This window comes from Quercus robur, chromosome 4 (genome assembly GCF_932294415.1).
Source record: "Quercus robur chromosome 4, dhQueRobu3.1, whole genome shotgun sequence".
Classification (NCBI taxonomy): Eukaryota; Viridiplantae; Streptophyta; class Magnoliopsida; order Fagales; family Fagaceae; genus Quercus; species Quercus robur.
In genome coordinates, this window is record NC_065537.1 from 48,582,897 (window position 1) to 48,606,212 (window position 23,316).

General features: G+C 33.4%; 2 protein-coding genes and 1 pseudogene across 2 annotated transcripts; all 3 read left to right on the forward strand.

Moving 5' to 3' along the window:
• The first annotated feature begins 797 nt into the window (after positions 1-797).
• On the forward strand, positions 798-1,991 carry LOC126722071 (F-box/kelch-repeat protein At3g23880-like). Its single transcript, XM_050425226.1, has one exon. It carries the CDS (start codon positions 798-800, stop codon positions 1,989-1,991), a length of 1,194 nt encoding a protein of 397 aa, XP_050281183.1.
• Positions 1,992-8,535: 6,544 nt separating this feature from the next.
• LOC126722072 (F-box/kelch-repeat protein At3g06240-like) lies at positions 8,536-9,765 on the forward strand. Its single transcript, XM_050425227.1, has one exon. It carries the CDS (start codon positions 8,536-8,538, stop codon positions 9,763-9,765), a length of 1,230 nt encoding a protein of 409 aa, XP_050281184.1.
• Positions 9,766-17,763: 7,998 nt separating this feature from the next.
• LOC126724665 (small nucleolar RNA Z102/R77) lies at positions 17,764-17,849 on the forward strand (annotated as a pseudogene).
• The last annotated feature ends 5,467 nt before the right edge of the window (positions 17,850-23,316 follow it).

Below are 23,316 nucleotides of genomic sequence, written 5' to 3' on the forward strand. Positions count from 1 at the left end.
CGAATTTAGAGAGATATTGAGAGAGATTAAGAATTCTCACTAGTTCTTAGATTCATGGACCCAATTCAATTTAGTGGGATTTTTCATTCACACTTTTATTTTTTCCATCAAGAACTTATAGCTATTATTTTGACACCAAAGAAGCATTCGACCCAATGCTTTATTTCTGTCCTAGTTGATCCCAATTCGACATTAGAAGTATATTGATTTTTATCCAATAACCAAATACTTTTGTCTGTAAATACTGCATATTTGATTCCATTCATAAATCTATTTTATTCCCTATGAGTTTTATTAAATTATAAATAATAATAATAATAATAATAATAATAAAAAAGTGAGAAGTGAGAGAAAAAAAATTGGGATTTAATTTATTCGAGAATTAATATGGAAAGATAGAGTGATTTTTTTTTTTTTTTTTTTTTTTTTTTTTTTTTTTTTTTTGTTGTTGTTGTTGTTGTTGTTGTTATAAGAGATATTTAACCTCTCTTGGCAGATGAACATTAGATTTTATTAAATAATTTTTCTGCTATTAATTGAGATTTTAATTTTGTTAGTAATCTTTTGTTTGATTTTAGTTGTCTTTTTACGTGTTTTAATGAAACTCTAACATCTCTTCTCGTGTTTCATATGCTTATTGAAACTCGTTATTTTGGGAAATAGCTGCTGGGTTTTTTTTTTTGGAGAGGCGTGTTTTAAATGAAACTCGTCTTCTCATATGAAACAGAGAACACCAGTCTCTCTCAGTCTGTTTAGTTCCTCTCTCTCTGATCGTATCTCGTTTCTAAATGTCCCAAATGACAAAACTCCGACACAGGAAGAACCAACTACCGTTCGACATCGTACTGAACATCCTGGCTAGACTGCCAGTGAAATCAGTGACAAGATTCAGGTGCGTTTGCAAATCCTGGGACTCCTCCATCACCACGCCTTATTTCATCTCCACCCACCTTAATCACTACAAAAATCATGGTAATGGTTGTGTCATACACATGCCATCAGTAAGAGACACTAACCCTTCTTCCAACACTAACAGACCTGTCTGTACGGTGGCTTTGGACCGCACGTTTGATAGGATTTCTGAGATTGGAGTTCCTTTTGATTTTCCTAATGCTTGTTTCCAAATAGTGGGTTCTTGCAATGGCTTATTGTGTCTCGCTAATTATGGCAGCTCCACTTGCGCTAATGATATATATTTGTGGAATCCGAGTATTAGAAAATTCAAGAAATTGCCTCATACTTGCTTACGACAGTTAAGGTTTGTTAAACTCGGATTTGCTTATCATTCCCAGAACAATGACTACAAGGTTGTGAGGATTTCATTTTTTAGTTTCTTTCTAGCTCTAGCTCTGCCTCTGTCTCTACCTCTGCCTCTGCCTCTGCCTGAGGTTGAGGTGTACACATTAAGTTCGGATTCATGGAGAAGGGTTGGAATCGAGTTCACAACCAGTGTAGTGAATTGTCCAAACGATCTTTCGCCAGCTCCATTGGTTAGTGGTGCTTTACACTGGTTGGCATTTGTAGTAGAAGGAGAAGAAAATCGCAAGGGTAAAAATATGATTTTGTCATTTGATGTCAATGGTGAGAAATTCGGAAAGCTAGAACTGCCTAATGGTTCTACCAACACCCTTCAAAGATGTCTTTCATCATTCAAGGGGAAACTGTCTTTTATTACAAGTGAACATAGTGAACAACCTGGCTTTCAATTCTCAATATGGGCGTTGAGGGAGTATGGTGTGGTTGAGTCTTGGAATAAACTTTTTGTTGTACCATCTGAAAGGGTGGCTTGTTGGATTTCCTTGATCGATTATGGTTCACTTATGGTTTGCTACAGAAATGATCCAGGAGAGAGGCAAGGATTTAAGCATGCTTTAATTGACATTGAAACTCTACAAAAGAAGAAGGATCCCGATATCCAACATCCTTCATATATAACTACTTTCATGGAGAGCCTTGTTTTACTTGATGGAACAAATGTGGAATCTTACTAACGGGTTGGTGGTGAGCATATAAGATTGAAGTCAAGGTGGTATGGATGAAGTGAAACCCTTGTTTATTCCTTTTTCCTTAGTAGTTGGCATGATAGTTAGATAGTATTGCTAAAGCTTGACTTTTATTCCATGTTTACATTATCATTTTGTGGCTATTATAAATAAGTATTTGATATTTGTATGTGAATGGTTGTTGTGGTATGGATGATTGTTATTCCTTTAGAGTTACGAAGAGTAAGATTATAGCTCTTCTGACTTCAATTTAAAGAAGAATTGACTGAAAAAACATAACTAAATAAAAGAATATCTAAAAGTGAGAATGTTTAAAAGGAGTAGGCAAGTGCTTGTCTAGTGAGCACGATGCCATTCCAAGGTCATGTTCTTACTTCCTTAGTTCAAGCTACATGGTCTTTGTTGGTTTGGGTACTGCATTTAACCTTAATATTGATAATAAGAAGCTACTTTATATGAGAGAGAGTTGGTTCCAAGATAAGCAATCCTATCTCTCTTGCCTAGTTGTATCTTGATATGGAATGCTATTTTCTCATGCTTAGCTGGGTCCAATCACAAGTTTATTGTCGGTGGATGTGCATCAACTTGTTTAAGTGCTTAAATTTTGTGTTTCTTTCAATGCTATTGTGTTCTTTATACTAAATAACATGCTAAGGTTTATACTACTAAGGGATTTGTTCATTAAACTTGTTTGGCAAATGAGGTAGAACTTAAAAGGCATGTAGAGTTAGTGTCTTCCTTTTCTTAGTTGTTGGTATGGACTGTTGTTGTATGTCCAAGGGCAATGGAGAGTAAATGTTGATAAGCTGTCACTGCAGTGTTTAGTTATAATTTGGTTATGGCTGCAACTGTTTCCTTGTTTCAGGTTCATCTACTGACTAAGTAGGTTGTTGGGATATTAGGATGATAGGAAGGAAGGTGTAGAAGGCACAACAATAATGGGATTTGAAATGGTTATACTTATACCGCACTGCCTAAAATGGTGTATTTGTGAAAAAGAAATAACTGCACTTTTGCGGCTGTTGAGAATAACTGAAGTTCTTATGTTAGTCAATAGCTCCTCGATAGGATGTTTGCCATAATATGCTTCCCCCCACCCTCCCTTTCTCTCTCCTTTTCTCCTATCCCTTTCTTTCTACGACTTTACTGATGCTGTAAATTTTTCTTAAATAACAAATGGTTTGATGCATCCTTATGCTGTTCTTTCTATACTGTTACAGTTGACTAATATAGTTTACAAGTATTGCTCAAACTTATGGAAAAACTCAAAGTTTTACCTCGCAAACCTCTTTTAAGATTTAAAACAAACCTAGGTCTTATTTGTTGGAACTGTCCTTATAATGTGTGCCTTAGCTTCTGATTAGCTCCTTAAACCACACTATTTTAAAGCCTCTGCTGCTGTCCAGAAATTTGTTATGACTTGTTTCTGCACAATTTGACAGACTTCTGTCCTACAAACCCTGTTATTGTGTTCATATAAAATCTCAAAACCCTTTTACAGTTCTAGCCCTTAAATTACCATTTATCCTATTATCGGCAACCAATTAAGAAATTGTAGGAAATTTCCTGTGTTCCTGTGAAATTTCTTAACTGAAACATCTGGTTTTGAAAACTTTAATAGTTTCATCCACTCTACTTAAACTACTGTTCAAATCACTCCCCCCTCCTTGCACCTTTACAGACCTTTTTATTGACATTTTGACTCGGCATCTACTTATGAAGCTTGTAACAATCAACCCTAAGCAGGCTACTTAGTAACAGCCATAAAAACCCTTTAATCCACTAACTGTACAATGTATCATTTCTTTCATGTTGGAGCAATGACATTAAATGTTCATGTCCCACTGCATACTTGTAGGCAGCAATGACACACTAGTGTACTGCTTTGTTATGGGGCTAATCATAATGCTTGTAGCTGTGAGAAAAAATGGCTTCTCTGAAACTCGAAATTTTATTATGACACTAACCTAGTGGTCAAAACTCAAAAGAAGTGGGTGAGTCTGTTTGGTCAAGCTGGTATTTCTGATTGTTTTTTTGAAGAAAAAAGCTGGGTTTTTTTTTTTTTTTTTAAATGATCTTATGGTCTTGTTACTCTTGTAGCATGAAAAAGTGGTTTGTTATATGCATACATATATTATGATGCCAAATTTCTGTACTCTCCTTGAAGCTATATTCTGGTTGTCAATAATGTAGAACTTTAATTAGCCACTCAATTGTAAGAAATTTCATGTATTCCTGTGCAATCTTCTTAACTGAAAATTCCTGGCTTTAGTAACTCCAATAGTTTCATCAAAGATACAGCCACTCCACTTATATTTGTTTGCCAATTGCAGGATGCAATCATTTTAACTGAAACTCCTGGTTTTGATAACTCCAAAAGTTTCTTCAAAGATACAGCCACTCCAGTCCACTCCAATATTTAGATAAATCTACTGTTCACAGAATAAACTAAGCTCCAGAATAGCTGGCAGTTGATGCTCCAATTTAATCTCAAGCCTCTCCCCCTCCTTGCACCTTTACAAGCATTTCTGTTGACATTTTTGCTTGGCATTTTGCTACCATTGAAGCTATAATAATCAGACCTAACAAACCTTTAATTCAATGGCTGTGCACCTACGTTTTCTTTTCCATGTTTGAGCCATGAACTTACAAGTTATGTCCACTGTGTACTTGTAGGCAGTATCATTCAATTAACCCAGACCCTCTTATGTCAGTTTGTTTATTGGAGTTGTTTGTCCTTATATCCTGAAATCAAAATGGTCATTTTGCCCAATATTTTACTCAGAATACATTTGAACTGTGTAAGTGCTTGATTGCCAATAGAATAAGTTATGTTAGAAACAAAAAACAAGACATACAAGTGATTGTTTATTTGGTTGCTCTTAACCTAAGCTTCTTGGAGCTTTTTTTTTTTTTTTTGCCTCAAGTGTATTTGATGCTTTTCTGTTGAATATGTTGCATTGTTGTTTGATGGATGATGACCTAGAGTTCTGCCTTGTTATGGAGCTAATCATGTTTGTACCTTTAAGAAAGAATGGCTTCTCATAATTTTGAAAATTTTATTGTGAAACTAATCTAGTGGTCAAAAGAAATGGGTGGGTCTCTTTGGTCAAGCTGGTATTTATATGATCTTATGGTCTTGTAGCATGAAAATGTTGTTTGTTACGTGCATACTAATATTAAGATACTCTTGTTGAAGCTCCAAATATGCCTCATTTCATTCCCATGCTATACAGGATTGACACACTTCAAGATCCAAGACTTAAAACATGATATTATGTCATTTCAAAAAAAAAAAAACATGATATTATGTCAGGAACTAACCCAATGTCTTTTTTCCCAGCTCAAAAAGTCAAAAACTCCACTCTGTTCAACCCATACGCCAGTTTGCTTCATATGGCTCTAACATATGCTTCTTTCAAACACCAATATCTGCAAAAAAAAAGTATAAATTGCCAGTTAATACATAGTATTTTTGCTTGGTTAACGGCTATAAATATTATCAGGGTAGGATGCTAACATTAATACTATATGCAATTGAAAAAATAGCCACTGGCTTTCAAGAGAGCTACAAATGCATCATAATAGTAGGTCCATCATTTCCTTCCTGAGTAAAAACAGCTTAGACAACTCAATCAAACCCCACTCTCTAACCCAAACATTTAGCAATTTTTTTTTTTTAAAAAAGCCAATACCTAATGTTTTAGTCCTAGAAAAGCAGGATCTTGGATACCATCCTAATTTATGCATTCTAGTGGCTGTTCTCATGGTTGCCAAGATAGCAGAAAAGGTAAAAGTGTTATTTTGGAGCCTTTTGGGTTTGAAAAATGAGCGTGTGAAAATACGAGCCATGAACTTCTTAGTTCTTATGGTGAAATTTTTTAGAGAAATTACACTTTACCTCCCTAACTTATACCCATGATTACAATTTGCTCTTTTGAATTTTTTTTTTCAAAACTATCATTTTTGTCTCAAAAGTTTCATAATGTTCATTTTTGTGACTAAATTAAAAAAAAATAATAATTGGCTCTAAATTTGGGTTTTATCACTTCTTTAAGGTGGGAAATATGTGAGGACTGAGTGCAAGGTGATAAATTTTTGTCATCTTGGAGTAACATCACTAACACCACTAATCCATTAATACCACTTTTTATTATGCTTTAATAATAGTAGTAATTGCAAAAAATCTTTGTGTCATATCACATTGTGTGTGATATAGGCTAAGCGTTGTCCGGGTTAGGTCTCAAGCAGGTCTCTCCTTTTTTTCTTTTTCTTTTTTAATAATTTTTTAGGGTATAATTCATTATATTTTCTTTCCTCGTTTAATGTAGTTTTTTTTTTTTTTTTTTGGGAGAAATTCGTTGAATGTAGTTGACAAAGCATGTTTCTTTCCTTAGACATCCATTTTAGGAATTTGAATCCTATATGGAAAATATAGGATTTTAATGAGTTGTTTGAAAATGATATTGAATTTGCATTAGGAAATATTATTATCTCCTTAATTTAACTACCTCCTAATAAGCAATCAAATTTCAAATTTAGAGACCCTTAATAGGAAGCATGCTAATTAGATCATTTTGTAAACTTCCAATCTAGCACATTTCATTTATACTTAACTTTTTGAATTTGGAAATCCACGTGAGTGGAATCCCTTAATTGAGAAAGTACACTATGAAATTAAGCTCATGTAAGTTTTCATTCTCTATGCCTCTGTGATTTTTTTAGTTAATTAGTGTGAGTTTGGATAGCGTGTTTTGCGCGTTTCAATGCGGCTATTTTTTTTTTTTTTAGTGGGTCCATGGGCACTGTTCATAGGACCCACAAGTACGGAAAAATGTAAATCTAATTTTAAAACTGGGTCTTACGGCATAATTCACATATTTAAAAATTATTTTGTTACAGTGTTTTCAGTTTTCAGTTTTCAGCAATAAACGGTATCTAAACAGACTATAATATTTTCTTGTGTGTACATATTATCTGGGAATTGCTATGATTTTTGGTGGGAAATTATATAACATCAAGCTTGCCAACGATGTTAAAAATAAAAATAAAAATAAAAAAAGGATGAGGGGACAAGTTAAACTCAAATCCAACCCGAAAATTGCAAAATATATAAGAAAAATACCTAAACCCAACCCAAACTTCCACTTGGCTCGCCTAAAGCCCTTCGATTTGGGTCACGTCAGGCAGGTTTTTGAGCTAGACAGGTTCCATCCTTAGACCTAAATTATATATATATATATATATATATATATATATTCTTTTTTTAAGGTGGGCTAGGCCTATAATATTTTTGTAAAAACAAGAGGCTTGTAACTTAATTAGTTGGTACTTTCTTATATTTTTAATATAAACTTAAGGTACAAATCCTTATTTCCCTCTTGTAATTATCAAATTATAAAAAAAAAAATTTTAGAAAAAACCTCATTAAAAGTTAATGATAATAAAAAAAAAAAAAAAAAAAAAAAAAAAAAAAACAACAACAATACAATTGTGTAAGATTCCCCTTTTTGGTTGGTTATTGTCTTACACCTTAGCGAGCATGCTTGCACAACTTTTAGCTGTTGAATATATGTGTGATCTATTGAGACCATTCATGGTTTTTATAGTAAAAAAAAAGTATATAATATTTCGGACTCGTTTAACTTACAATATATGGTCCCTCAAAAGAAAAAAACTTACAATATATGAGCCCCATTCACATGTGAGATCCACATATTATAACGGTAATGTTTGATGCATTTGAAACACTCAGGCAGGTTTTTGAGCTAGACAGGTTCCATCCTTAGACCTAAATTATATATATATATATATATATTCTTTTTTTAAGGTGGGCTAGGCCTATAATATTTTTGTAAAAACAAGAGGCTTGTAACTTAATTAGTTGGTACTTTCTTATATTTTTAATATAAACTTAAGGTACAAATCCTTATTTCCCTCTTGTAATTATCAAATTATAAAAAAAAAAAATTTAGAAAAAACCTCATTAAAAGTTAATGATAATAAAAAAAAAAAAAAAAAAAAAAAAAAAAAAACAACAACAACAACAACAATACAATTGTGTAAGATTCCCCTTTTTGGTTGGTTATTGTCTTACACCTTAGCGAGCATGCTTGCACAACTTTTAGCTGTTGAATATATGTGTGATCTATTGAGACCATTCATGGTTTTTATAGTAAAAAAAAAAGTAAATAATATTTCGGACTCGTTTAACTTACAATATATGGTCCCTCAAAAGAAAAAAACTTACAATATATGAGCCCCATTCACATGTGAGATCCACATATTATAACGGTAATGTTTGATGCATTTGAAACACTCAAATCAATAAAGAATGACTATAAGCTTATAGTGGCTAGGCTGTTAGGCATTAACATTGAGTGATGTGTTTTAATGTATGAAACTCACCTCTTCTGGACGAGTTTCATATGATAGTAGAACTTGTCTCCTATATCCTCAAATACTTTTATTTTTTAATCAACAAGAAAATGGAAAACCCCAGTAGTCTCAGCCTGTTTTGACCGATCTGGATATGATCTTCGAACCTCAACAACGTGTGTTTAGCAGCCGATCTGAATCTGAATCTGAATCGAAAATGTCCCAGACGAGAGAACCACCGACTCTCCGACACAGGAACAACCATCTTCCTTACGACGTCGTACTGAACATCCTGGGACAACTACGGGTGAAATCAGTGATGAGATTAAGGTGTGTTTCCAAATCCTTGTACTCCTCAATCGCTAGTCCCGATTTCATCTCCACCCACCTTAACAACATCAACATCAACAACAACAACATAAATCATGATAATGCTCATGTCATACACATAGAGTCGGAGAGTACACGTGCCACTAACAGACAAGTCTGTAGGGTCGCTTTGGCCCGCACGTTTGATAGGATTTCTGAGATTGGAGTTCCTTTTGATTTTCCTACTAAGTGTGTCCAAGTAGTGGGTTCCTGTAATGGCTTATTGTGTCTCGCTGATTATCCACCCGGTAATGTTGTCTATTTGTGGAACCCCAGTATTAGAAGATTCAAGAAGCTGCCTCATACTTGCTTAGGATTGCTAAAACATGTTACACTCGGATTTGCTTATTGTTCCGACAATAATGACTATAAGGTTGTAAGGACTTCAGGTAGTTCTTTGTCCACGTCTGAGATTGAGATGTACTCGTTAAGTTCGGATTCGTGGAAAAGGGTTGAAATTTCGGTGACAACAGATGTAATTTTCTGTAAAAATTTGGTTTCTCCAATCCCATTTGTTAGTGGGGCTTTACACTGGATGGCATCTGTTAAAGAAGAGAATCGCATGACGGAAACTGATATTATGGCGTTTGATGTCAATAGTGAGAAATTCAGAAAGCTAGCACTGCCTCATGGTTCTATCGATGGACCACTCCTTCAAAGATGTGTCGCATCATTCAGAGGGAAACTGGCTTTCTTTGAAGAATCTGGCTTCCAGTACTCCATATGGGTGATGGGAGACTATGGTGTGGCTGAGTCTTGGAATAAGCTTTTTGTTGTACCATTTGAAAGGGTATCTTGTTGGATTTCCTTGACCGATTATGGTTCACTTATGGTTTGGTACAGAAATGATCGAGCAGAGGGGCAGGGATTTGAGCATGCTTTAATTGACATTGAAACTTTACAAGAGAAGAAGGACCCCGATATCCAACATCCTTCATATGTAGCGACTTTCATGGAGAGTCTTGTTTTACTTGATGGAACAAATGTGGAATCTTACTACCGGGTCGGTGGTTAGCATATAAGATTGAAGACATGGTGGTATGGATGAAGTGAAACCCTTGTTTATTCCTTTTCCTTTAGTAGTTGGCATCATAGATAGTATTGCTAAAGCTTGACTTTTATTCCATGTTTACATTACATTATTCTTTTGTGGCTATTATAAATAAGTATTTGATATTTGTATGTGAATGGTTGTTGTGGAATGGATGATTGTTATTCCTTTAGAGTTACGAAGAGCTAGATTAAAGCTCTCCTGACTTCAATTTAAAGAAGAATTGACTAAAAAAAACATAGCAAAATAAAAGAATATCTGAAAGTGAGCACGATGCTATTCCAGGATCATGTTCTTACTTCCTTAGTTCAAGCTACATGGTCTTTGTTGGTTTGTGTCCTGCATTTAACCTTAATATTGACAATAAGAAGCTACTTTATATGAGAGAGAGTTGGTTCCTAGATAAGCAATCAATCTCTCTTGCCTCTAAGAGTTGTATCTTGATAAGGAATGCTATTTTCTCATGCTTAGCTGAGTCCAATCACATGTTTAGGTGCTTAAATATTGTATTTCTTTCAATACTATTCTGTTCTTTATGCTAAAGTAACATGCTAAGGTTTATACTACTAAGGGATTTGTTCACTAAACTTGTTTGGTAAATGAGGTAGAACTTAAAAGGCATGTAGAGCTGTTAGGTTGTGAGTCTTGTGACATATATTTGCTTTTCTCCAGGGCATTGGTGGGATTTTGGTGACCCAATTTGTTTATGAGAAAATTCAGTTGATGAAACATCCATATACCACTTTACTTTTATGTAATCCCAAGAATATTTTTGGACCATATTGGCTTCTTGCATGGACATCAACTAGTCATATCCGAAAACCCTTTGGAAGAGGTTCCATTTACTTTCAACAACTTGATATTGACAAATATTTTAATTCTCAAACTCTCTTTCTATAGCACAAATCCACTTCTTGTTGATACTAGAGGAACTCATCCTGATTTCTTTTAAAGTTCGTGGTATAAAATTACTTTCTTTGAACAAAGAAAAGAATGCATAAATTCATTCCTAAACCTCTATCAGAGAAATAGCAGTCTCCCTTGTACATTGTCCATTGTCCTTGTAGGCAGCATCACTCAATTAGCCCATGCTCTCTTATGTCATTTTGTTATTGGAGCTGTTTGTCCTTATATCTTGGAATCAAAACAGTCATTTTGTCTGTTATGGCACTTCAATTAAATTTGAATTGTGTAAGTACTTGATTTCCAATAGAATAAGTTATGAAAAAAATGAAAATCAAGACTTACAAGTAGTTTCTTATTTTGTCGCATTGCTCTTAGCCTACACTTCTTGGATCCTTTTTTTTTTTTTTTTTTTTTTTTCATCCTAAGTGTATTTGAAGCTTTTCTGTTGAGTTTGTTGCACTGTTGTTGTATGGATGATGACCTAGAGTTCTGCCTTGCTATGGTCCTAATCATGCTTGTAGCTGTGAGAAAAAAATGGCTTCCCTGAAATTTGAAATTTTATTATGAAACTAACCTAGTGGTCAAAAGAGGTGGGTGTGTCTGTATGGTCAAGCTGGTATTTCTGATTTTTTTTTTTTTTCTTTCTTCTTTTGGAGAAAAAAGCTGGTATTTCTGATGATCATATGGTCTTGTTACTCCTGTAGCATGATGAAGTGGTTTGTTATATGCATACAAATATTATGATGCCAAATTTCTGTACTCTTCTTGAAGCTATATACTGGTTGTCAATAATGTAAAACTTTAATTTGCCACTCAAATTTGTTTGCCAATTGTAGGAAATTTCATGTGTTCCTGTGCAATCCTCTTAACTGAAAACACCGTGCTTTAATAACTCCAATAGTTTCATCAAAGACACAGTCACTCCACTTAAATTTGTTTGACAATTGAAGGATACAATCTTCTAAACTGAAACACCTGGTTTTCATAACTCCAAAAGTTTCATCAAAGATACAGGCACTCCACTCCAATAGTTTGATAACTCTACTGTTCACGGAATAAACTAAGCTCCTGAATAGCTGGCAGTTGATGCTCCAGTTTAATCTCAAGCCACTTCCTCTCCTTGAACCTTTACAAACATTTTTGTTGACATTTTCGCGTGGCAATTTGCTACCATTGAAGCTATAATAATCAGAACTAACAAATCTTTAATTCAATGGCTGTGCATGTATGTTTTCTTCCATGTTTGAGCCATGAAGTTACAAGTTATGTCCACTTCATACTTGTAGGCAGTATCACTCAAAAAGCCCAGTCTCTCTTATGTCAGTTTGTTATTGGAGTTGTTTGTCCGTATATCTTGAAATCAAAATCGTCATTCAGTCCAATATTTTACTCAAGACTACATTTGAAATGTGGAAGTGCTTGATTGCCAATAGAATTAGTTATGATAGAAACAAAAATCAAAACATACAAGTGATTGCTTTTTTTGTTACTCTTAACCTAGTCTTCTTGGAGCTTTTTTTTTTTTTTTTTTTTTGGTTGCCCCAAGTGTATTGATGCTTTTCTGTTGGATGTGTTGCACAGTTTTTTGATGGATGATGACCCAGAGTTCTGCCTTGTCATGGAGCTAATCATTTTTGTACCTTTAAGAAAGAATGGCTTCTCAGAAAAATTCTGGATTAAATTTAACTTCTTGCATTGACATCAACTAGTCTAGTCTCAACATACAGTCTGTTTGTGGAATAAAAGTTATATATATATATATATATATATCATAAATTCATCTTTCAAAAGTTTAAGTTGTTAGGAAATGGTGAATTCAATTATTTAATTATTATTCTAACAAGATTGAAGTTGAAACAATCAAATATGATTTTCTAGGCTCAAAGGGCTAAGAAATATTCAAAGATAAAACTTCATAAAGTATCTAACAAAAGGCCATCTACAATGTCTCAAAAGAGGCTGTTTAATATAGCCTTTAGTAACCCTAGAATTCTAGTCCTTTGACTTACATATAGCAATTAAATCTTAACTATAGCTAGTCTCAGTTGTTTTCTTTTTAATTTATGTTGAAGTAATTTGTATTGTTCAATGCCAGGGATAACAACCAGATTTCTTTGTGATGGTTTTGGTAAAATTGCCAAATTGGCTTCTTCTTTTTTCTTATTTTGATAAGTAATAATATTTACTCAAAAAAAAATCAAGTATACAGGTTGTATACTAGCTAAAGCTATGTATTTGCTTGAGCTTATTAGCTCACCTCTGTTGTAATTCCTTTTTGGGTTGAATATTTGAATGAATGACAGTTCCATTTCAAAAAGAAAAAAAAAAAAAAAAAAGGTTATATAGGAGATCTAAAATTACAATGAACAATAAAATCAAATGATATTTGAAAAGAAAATTTCCCTGAAGCTACCATCCACTGAAGCAAGGTCTTCAAAACCTTTTCTTTTAATTCTAAAGTTAGCTTCTTAATTGTTTGCATTGGCGAATCTTTATCATAGCCAAAGATTTTTTGAAGCAGAGTATTGTTGGAGGAGCAAGGCATGGTGCCTTCCTTTTCTAAATTGTTGGATTTAGTGAAGGTTCATCTTGGAGGAGAGGATGGCGTGGTTTGGAGTTAAATGGAATATAGAAAGTTTGATGTCCACTCTTATTGTAGGCTTTCAAAAAACCTATTGGAGCTATGTTTTGTGGAATCCAATGGTGCCCTTTAATGTTTCTTTGTGCAAGACTGCAGCTTTAGTAAAGATTTTAATTAGTAAAGAATATCCAAATGTAGTGGCGAGAAAATGTTGATAAGTTGTTGCTGTTTAATTATAATTTGGTTATGGCTGCAAATGGTTCCTTGTTTCAGGTTTGAGATATTAGGATGGTAGGAAGGAAGGTGCAGAAGGCACAACAATAATGTGATTTGGAATGGTTATATCACTTTGCCTAAATGGTGTATTTTGTTAAAAGAAAAAACTGCACTTTTAAGGCTGTTGAGAATAGCTGAACTTTTTTTTCTATGGGGTCAAAGGCTCTTTGATAGGATGTCTGTCTTCGACCTTCCAGATGCTGTAATTTTGCTTGAAGGTTCTTCTCAATATCTCCAGGGCACTAAAGTTTTACCCAATGTTTTATAACTAAGAACAAAATTTTTTGATGCATCCTCACTCTCTCCTTTTTGCACTGTCACAGTTGATGGATATGGTTTATGGGTATTGCTCAAAGCTTCTTGAAAGCTCAAAATTTTACCTCATCAAGCCTCTTTTAAGATTTAAAACAAGCCTACGTCTTATTTGTTGAAGCAGCCCATATAATTTGTGCATTAACTTCTAATTAACCCCCTTAACCACCCTATCTTAAAACTTTTGCTGCTTCCCTGAAAATTGCTGTGACTTGTTTCTGCACAATTTGTTAGACTTCTTTCTTATAAACCCTGCTATTATGTTCAAAATACAAGCTCTGACTCCTTTTACAATTCCAAGCACTTAACTTATCATTTATCCTATTCTTAGCAACGAAATAAGAAATTGTAGGAAATTTCTGTGTTCCTGTGCAAAATTCTTTGGCTGAAACACCTGGTTTTGATAACTCCAATAGTTTCATGAAACATATAGCCACTTCACATAAAATTTTGGAAAATAAAAATTCTATTGTTCACAAAATAAACTACGCCCCTAAATTGCCACCTATTCCTACACCATTTTAATCTCACACACCCCCCCCCCCCCCCCCCCCCCCCTCTCCCCCTCCCCCTCACAAACACAAAAACTCCCTCAAACTTATACAAACCTTTCTATTGACATTTTTACTTTGCAATTTGCTACCAATGAAACTATAATAATTAGCCCTAAACAGGGTACTCCCTACAGCCCTAACAAACGTTTAATTCACTGACTGTGCAATGTAACTTTTCTTTCATGTTAGTGCCATTATGTTAAATGTTATTCAAGTCCCAATGCATACTTGTAGGCAGCATCTCTCAATTAGCCCATGCTCTCCTAATCCTAAGTCAGTTTGTTATAGGAATTGTTTGTCCTTATTATACGTTGTAATGAGGACAGTCATTGTCCATTAAGGTACTCAAAATTTGAATTGTATATGTACTTGATTGCCAATTGAATTACTTCTGCCAAAATGAAAATCAAGACTTACAACTGATTGCTTATTGAGTCACTCTTAACCTATGCTATTTGGAGCTTTTTTTTTCTTGCCCCAAGTGTATTTGATGCTTTTCTGCTGCGTGTGGTGCACTGTTGTTTGATGGATGATGACCTAGAGTCCTGCCTTGTTATGGTCTTGTAGCTGAAACTAAAAATGACTTCTCTGAATTTTAAAAGTTAATAGTGAAACTAACCTAGTGGTCAAAAGAGGCGGGTGAGTAGTTTGGTCAAGCTGGTAGTACTCATGATCTATTGGACTTGTAACATGAAAAAGTGGATATGCATACTAACATTAAGATGCCTAACTTCTATTCTCTTGTTGAAGTGATATATAGTTGGTTGTCAATAATGAAGAAGATTAATTAGCCACTCAAAATAAATACACTAACCTTTAGAGATCTTTGTTCTTGTATAATAGCCCTAAAAAATTTAGAATATGAGTGCTCTTATGGAGTGGCAGGTAACTAACCATGCACAATCAGAGGCAGTCTATGCAAAGAAGATATGAACAGTGTAGATTCTGCAGGAGCAGGACGCATAAAGTAACCAGGTGGCATTTGCCTTGATTTTAGCATAATGGTCCCCAATTTTTCTTTTTTCTTTTTAGAATCAATGGTGATCAAATTTATGTTGAGTGGTTTTGATGTGTTTCACCATCCTTTTGCATTATCAAACCCATTCCTTATATTATCTTTATTTAATGTGCTTTGTTGATTCTGAAATTGAAACCAACACTTAACAATAAGATTCATGGATAGACTTTAGCATAACTGGTTATTTATGCCCTCTTGGCTTTGTCTCATTGTCTATTTTGTAATCAATCACTTCCATCCAAATTAGCTCCTTATTGTACTGGCAATGGTGGACCTTAACTGGCTAGTTCCTTTTTAAGTACTTTGATTTTTTTTTTTCTTTTAAAACAACACTTGCATCTTCAGTTAAATTCCCCCAAGTTTGCATTCTGGTGTGGTTTATTGAAGAATGAGCATAGGAGAAAACAATGAGAGGACTCTGTGATGCAAATTAGCATATTGTTTGGGATTTGCTGTGGTAAACTGGTAGTTACCTTCACTTGCTAGACTTCTACTTCAAGCTGCATGTGGAGATTAATCCAAAAACACTTAATATAGGTACTTACAAGTGTTTCAGGCCCTAGTTTGCAATTGTTATTGTTGTTAATTACTACACTCTTTACCTCATTTTACGTTGTACTAATGCATGGCAACAAACAATCAATTTAAGTCATTTGGACAGATCATGGAAGCTTAGTCATTGTATTTAGAGGTCTGCCTTTTGGATTTTAATTTTCTTGTTAAGGATCTTGTTCCAGCAGATGCAAAGGTGCTTCTATTGTCCTAGTAAAAGTTTTTTCATTTTGAGAGTCGAGCCAATTCGGGTTTGTATGGCAGATCCCCCAGTTATTCATGCTATTCACAGTTAATACTATTCTCTTTTGCTTGGCATCACTTATCAGTCCTCAATGTACAATCAAGTGACCTAGAATGTTTTTGAAGTATGTCACTTTTTGTCTCATCTTTAAGCAAGTAAGTTGGCCAAACGCACAATATTATGCAATTTGTTATATCCTATCTTGTTGTGTGGCATTATAGTTGTACACTAATGAATTAGCAAGAGTCTTTAAGAAAAATGAATGATGGCTTTGTTTTCCTGTGGTACAAATTAAAATGAAACCAAATACTGGTAGAAAAAAAGAATGTCATGTTGTAAGGATACTGTAATACAAAGAAAAATTTCTAGCTCCACCACTAAGTAGAGCATCAACCTGTTATGATTCTAGTGTCCTACATGGATTAAGTATAAGTTTAATCATGTATTTATAAGCTCTTGGCCTTCCTTTGTAAGCTGGTTTTCAATAGTGAGTTCTACCCATAGGTTTGTAACATTTGATATCGAGCCAACCACCACCTTGAGTGATCGGGTGTAGCTCATTGAGTATGAGATCAATAAGTTATAGCTTTGTGATTGGATCCTGGAGAGGGTAACTTAGAGGCTAAATTAAAATAACTGATAGGTAAGTGGAACCACCAAAAGAGAAAATGGCTACTATAAGGTCAATGTCGCTAGAGTGAACCGTCGTAGACATTGTATGACATATTATCTATCTCTCATTTTTGTTACCTTTGATAATAAATTTCTTCATTATTTTAGTTTAATTATTTTTAGGGATGACAATTTTGCCTCACCCTACTTGACCCACCCTTCCCCGCTTCGTCTCGTGCGGGCTTTCCCCACTTTGCAAAGGTGATGGGACGAGGATGAGGCGAGATTTTAGACCCGCACCACGGGGCGGGGCGGGAATGGTTTTACACTTTTTAGACCCACCCCACCCCATCCCTGCCCCACCTCGGCCCGCATTATAAGAGTTAAATTGTAATTTTTTCATACCCTAAATCCCTACTATTTAAACAAAAATATCATTAGCTTATTTTATTCTACCTAACGTGGTTCTACCTCTTTTTTCTCTCTAGCAAAGTTGGAAATAAGGTACCAATTTTAACTTTTTTGTTCTTTATTAGAAACAAATTTATATACTAATGAATTATTGATTTCATTAACGATTCATACGTCTTTCTCAACTTACTTTTCATCATGAACATAATATATATATATATATATATATATATATATTTTTAATGAGGTACTAGTCTGAGGCTTTAAATATTTGTCTATGTCATTGTTTTTGTAATTTTGTATGGGCATTTGGCTGTTATAAAATATAAGGTACGCCATCACACACCCCCTTTTCTCTTAACACTTGGAATTCCCATTGGGATTTCACTTTGCTTAACAGCACTGCTTCTTTATGCTTGTCAAAATCCGTATCTATTTTACGAGCTGGGTTTTTGTTTTTGAATTTTCATGTTAGAAATATGAGGTGGTGAATGGAGAACGAGATGATGAGGAATATGTTTCCCTATTGGTTTGATTGCCGATATGATGACAACAATCATGTATTAGGAGTTTGGATTATTTTATTGTGTCATACTATGAGATTTTTGTTGTTATATTATCTTGTTAAACATTTAGATAATATTATTTAGTTTTTGCTAAAAAATGGTTTGATTTGATAGGATAAATTTATTTATAATTTCAAGTATATTTTTATTAATGAAACATGTCATTTTATTTGAAAAAATGGTAATAGTTGTAGGGAAAATTAACAAGAAATAAAATTTTACAGTGTAGGGCGGGGCTTCGTGGGACCTTAAGGGGCAAGGATAGGGTAAGAAATTTTCTCCCGTCATGTGGGGCGGGGCGGGGATGGGGCAAGAAAAATCTATGCGGGGTGGGGGTGAAGATCCCATCCTTCGGCCCCACCTTGCCCCATTGTCATCCCTAAATTTATACTACTATTTAAGGGGCTTCCCCTATTTGGACCGGATTTTTTTGGTTCCAAAATACCTTTGTACCTAGACAAAATTAGAGCATAGTCCAGTAAAATTACATTTTTAATTTCTGAATAACCCACTACAGAATAACTTCACATCCACTAAACCACTACTAAAATTCAAATTTCTTCTTTTTTTTTCTTTTTCTTTTTTTAAAAATCTTTTTGCAAGATCTTCTTTTTTTCCCCCCTCCTTCACGATAAGCTGATTTTTAAGTCGATAAACAAGCACATCAACAACACAAACATTCACACAGAGTCAGAGAAACTGAGAAGAAAGTGAATTTGTAATTGTCCTTTGAAACTTTAATAAAGAAAAACAAAAAAAGAAATGGTAGAAATTCTTCTTCAGTCATCACCACTACTCCAATGTTGTTCCTCTTCTTCTCCTCCCATTCCTAGGTAATCATCTAACAGTTTTGGCTTTAAAAAATTACAATTTTCATGCACCAAACTAATCTTCTTCTTGGTTTCTTTGTTATTTTTATCCTTTTCTTTTCTGGGTTGTTTTTATTTTTATGTGTTTTGTTCATGTAAGAGCGAAGAGATTGTGAAATTGGATATGAGGAAATTAGAGAAACAGAAAGAATTTGTGAAAATAAATCAAATTTAATTAGGAATGGTGCAATGTGAAATGGGTAGACATATTTTTTGTGAATTTGTTTTAGTAAATGTGGGAAAATGTTTTGGGTATTGATGATCAATGCATATGGACTATGTTTCAATGTTGTTTTGTTTTTTCTTTTTCCCAATCTCAATTTTAGGAATTTTTGTCTGGAAACAGTTAATGATGGTTGGTGAGTCTTCTGATTTTTATGTAAGTGGAATAGGTTGAAGGAAGTTTAGAATTTGGTGGACTAGATTTTGATATCTGGGTAGGACTAGGATAGAATCAATGGTGACAAGCCAAGTGTGATTGATATTTGGAGTGCACCATCTATGAGGCACTTAAAGGTGTGAAGTTTTCACATAAATTTTGGGTGTACTCTATGCTTTTACTTGGTCTTTGGAGAATTCAAGCCACAAAAAAAAAAAAAAAAAACCTATAAAGCAGAGAAAAGGCCACATGAAGAGGTAAAGACTTATTTCTAGAGAGTTCTCTTTTAGTTCAGGTTTGATTATTATTGGTTCTAACTTTCAATTTTCATATTTGCTTTGATTGTTATTTGGTTTTAAGTTTCAATTCATAGTTTCAATTTTTTTTTTTTTTTTTAGTTTCAATTAATTTTGGGATATTTCATATTTGCTTTGTGTTTTTTCTTTGCGTTTTTTTATATAATCAAATTATGAAAAAGTCATTCTTTGGCTGCTTCCCAAAAACATTCATAAGCTGCTTTCGGGATGTAGTTTTTTGGTTATTAGTTCTTTTGGTTGTATTTCAAGAGTTATTTCTTTTTCTATTTCTCTTAGGCTAGGTGTTTGCTATGCTAGGGGTGATACTTTCTATACATTTTTCTTTGTTTGATATTCAATATATTCTATCTTTTCTCTATAAAAAAAAAAAGTCCTTATTCGTTTATTTATATATGAGTTAGAAACATACACTTTGCACCAACGTGTTTACATTTATAAAGTTTGCTGTTTTTTTAAAAAAAAAAAAATTAAAATACTTGGTTTATTCAAAGTAATAATAACCTTATATTTAACCATTACTCATCTCTCTACATTATTGTAAAAGAGAGATGATTGACCATTATATACAACCATATTACTAATGTATTTGTAATAAATAAAAAAGATAAAAAAAAAGCCTTTGATTGGATCATTATAGGACTACATTATTGATTTTGTCATATGTATACTTTTAACGTAATAAGTTTTTTGTTATTAGTGATAATTGTTCCATTTCTCTCAATCTCATCTCTTCCATATGAAATTATCCCTAACAACTGTTGTGCCTTTTTACTACAATTCCTTTTTCTTTTTTTTTTAAAGAAAATGCATTTTTTAAAATTAAATGATATTATTGGTGATTAATAGCTAATGTTGACGGCATTTCTTATAATATTTTTTTAAAAAAAAAACTTCATAACTCCCATTTTGAAAAAAAAAAAAAAAAAAAAACAAACAAACAAAAACAAAACAAAACAAAAAAAAATGTGAGGCTAGTTCTGTTAGCCTTTCACAACCCACATCTCCGTTTGCCGTTAAAAAAACACATTTTTAGGCAAAAACAAATATAAAAAGAATCAAAAAGTGAGGGTTTTAAATTAAGAATTTGGCAACCAAATTTACACAATTTCAAGTTGAGCCCGGTCCCTTCCCGTCACAGTTGCAGCAATCCACCAATAAATTTGCTCTCTCATTCTTCTCTTCTCATCTCTATCAATTCTTTCTTTCTTATTTCATCAAATATATATATATATATATATATATATATATAAATATATATAAAATGTAATGTAATCAATGCGTAAAAGACAAAAGAAACACACTACAATACCAACTTTTAGATGCAATATCTTTTTAAAGTGCCAAGCCTCACTTGAACCATCAGTCCTTCTATACATATGGGTGAATATGTGTAACGGAGAAGTGCACTTCATCAAGCTCGCTTTGTGTGATTTTCGTTGGAGAGAAGGACATTGAGGGATGATAGTGGATGGGGAAGAAATCTAGGAGGACATAGCTTACTTGAGGCAGATATTTGCTTTGGGATTTTTTTTTTTTTTTTTTTTTTTTTTTTTTTTTTTTTTTTTAAAGATTTAGGTGATAGGTTTGAAGTTGGAAGGTTCCTTTCTTTCTTTCCTTGGTGGTGTTTGGTTGTGTAGAAAAGACCGAAAATTAGGAAAGGGACAAGTTGAGATCAAGGTCAATCCACAACAGTAAGAAACCAAGCCCACTCTCAAAACGTGTTGCTGGATTTCTCTCCCTATCTTACATTCCGATCTAGCACCTACAAGCCACCACCACGACACCAAATCCATGGCTGATCTAGCATGATCCAAACCCACGACTAAATTTTTCTATACTTTACACTTCAATTGTTGGCTTATCTCTATCTCACTCTCTCTTTATCGATAATGTTGCTAGTTGTTTTGAGATGTTGGTCTTCTTGTAAAATTTGGTTCAAAATTTTGAGTTGTTGTGAAATTGTTGATATTTTTATAGATTAAAAATAATTTCATTGAGCCATTTGATTGGTGTGTTGTTCCTCCACTTTGTTCTCATTGAAGTTCATGAGTAATGAAAAATCCTAGCTTTTTTATTCTTGTTATATTTGTTTTTGCCTAAAAATGTGTTTTTCTACGGCAAACAGAGAGGTGGGTTACGGAAGGCTAACAGAACTAACCACAGGTGCGCAAAGTGTAAAGTTTTAAACCACAGGTAGACAAAGTAAGAACAGGCCATATCACAGGTGAGTTTATTGTAATTATTCCTTACCCAAAACATTTTCCCACATTTACTAAAACAGATTCACAAAAAAGATGTCTACCCATTTCACATTGCACCATTCCTAATCAAATTTGATTTATTTTCACAAATTCCCTCTGTTTCTCTAATTTCCTCATATCCAATTTCACAATCTCTGCTCTCTTACATGAATAAAACACATAAAAATAAAAACAACCCAGAAAAGAAAAGGATAAAAATAACAAAGAAACCAAGAAGAATATTAGTTTGGTGCATGAAAATTGCAATTTTTTAAAGCCAAAACTGTTAGATGATTATCTAGGAATGGGAGGAGAAGAAGAGGAACAACATTGGAGTAGTGGTGATGACTGAAGAAGAACTTCTACCATTTCTTTTTTTGTTTTTCTTTTTTAAAGTTTCAGAGAACAATTACAAACTCACTTTCTTCTTAGTTTCTCTTACTCTGTGTGCGTGTATGTGTTGTTGATGTGCTTGTTTATCGATTTAAAAACCAACTTATTGTGGAGGGAAAAAAGAAAAAAGATCTTGCAAAAAGATTTTTAAAAAAAGAAAAAGAAAAAAAAAAAAGAGAGTTGATTGCCATATTTTAATAGAAGTGATTGTAGCAAATTTGAATTTTAGCAGTGGTTTAGTGGATGTGAAGTTATTCAGTAATGGGTTATTTAGAAGTTAGAAATGTAATTTTACTGGACTATGCTCTAATTTTGTCTAGGTATAGGGGTATTTTGGAATATAAAAAATCCAGTCCAAACAGGAAAAGCCTTTTAAATAGTAGTATAGATAAGATTTTTCAGTCTACAAACTGAAGGCTGTACATAGAAAAATCACCAAACCTCTCAAACAAATTCATTTCTCTGGGACATGAAATTTTCGATTTTGTAATATGTAATACATCACATAACAAAAAACAAAATGTATATACTTGAAATCAAAGCCAGTAACAAAATGAAAGTTCAAACAAAAAACACAAACACACTCACAAAATCTCTAAATTAAAAGTTAAAACCCACACCTCCAAACACTCAACTCACAAATTAACCCTATCGGCTGGAACTCAAATTTTGCTCCCATAGTTGTGCAATGATGTAATCTCGAAGCAGCCTCCATTAAAGGCATACGACCATATCAAATTACTATGAACGCCCACCAAGACATGTTGTAGATTTTTTACTTCCGGCACTTTTTATCGTAGTAGTAGTAATCCAAAACTCTTGTTAGAGATGTGGTTTTATTTATTTTTGATAACAATCTCAATTTCAAAATATATACATGTGTTACATATTTTTAACTCCCTTCAGTTATTTTAGTCGTAGTTATCCGAAACTCTTATCAAAGATAACATGGTTTTTCTGTACTATTATTTAAGGGGCTTCTCCTATTTGAATTCCTCATTTTTTAGTTCAAAAATACCCCTACACTCCTATGTTTAAGTAAAGACAAAAGTAAAAGACAATCCGGTAAAAATGCAACTCTAATTCCCACTAAAACATTGCCTAAAAAATAGTACCACTCTCCTGTTATTTTTCAAATTGATTTATTCACTTAATTTTTAAAATATAAATTATATATATATAATTTAAAAAAAAAACACAATTTTTTTTAAATGGCTGAACGTGGGTTGGGTTAGGATGTGGTATTTGAATTTTTATTTTTTTTTTGATAAAGTATCTGAAATTT

What these genes read in the sequence shown, in the direction of transcription:
- LOC126722071 (XM_050425226.1), top strand. Translation starts at nt 798, where the DNA reads ATGACAAAACTCCGACACAGGAAGAACCAACTACCGTTCGACATCGTA.
- LOC126722072 (XM_050425227.1), top strand. Translation starts at nt 8,536, where the DNA reads ATGATCTTCGAACCTCAACAACGTGTGTTTAGCAGCCGATCTGAATCT.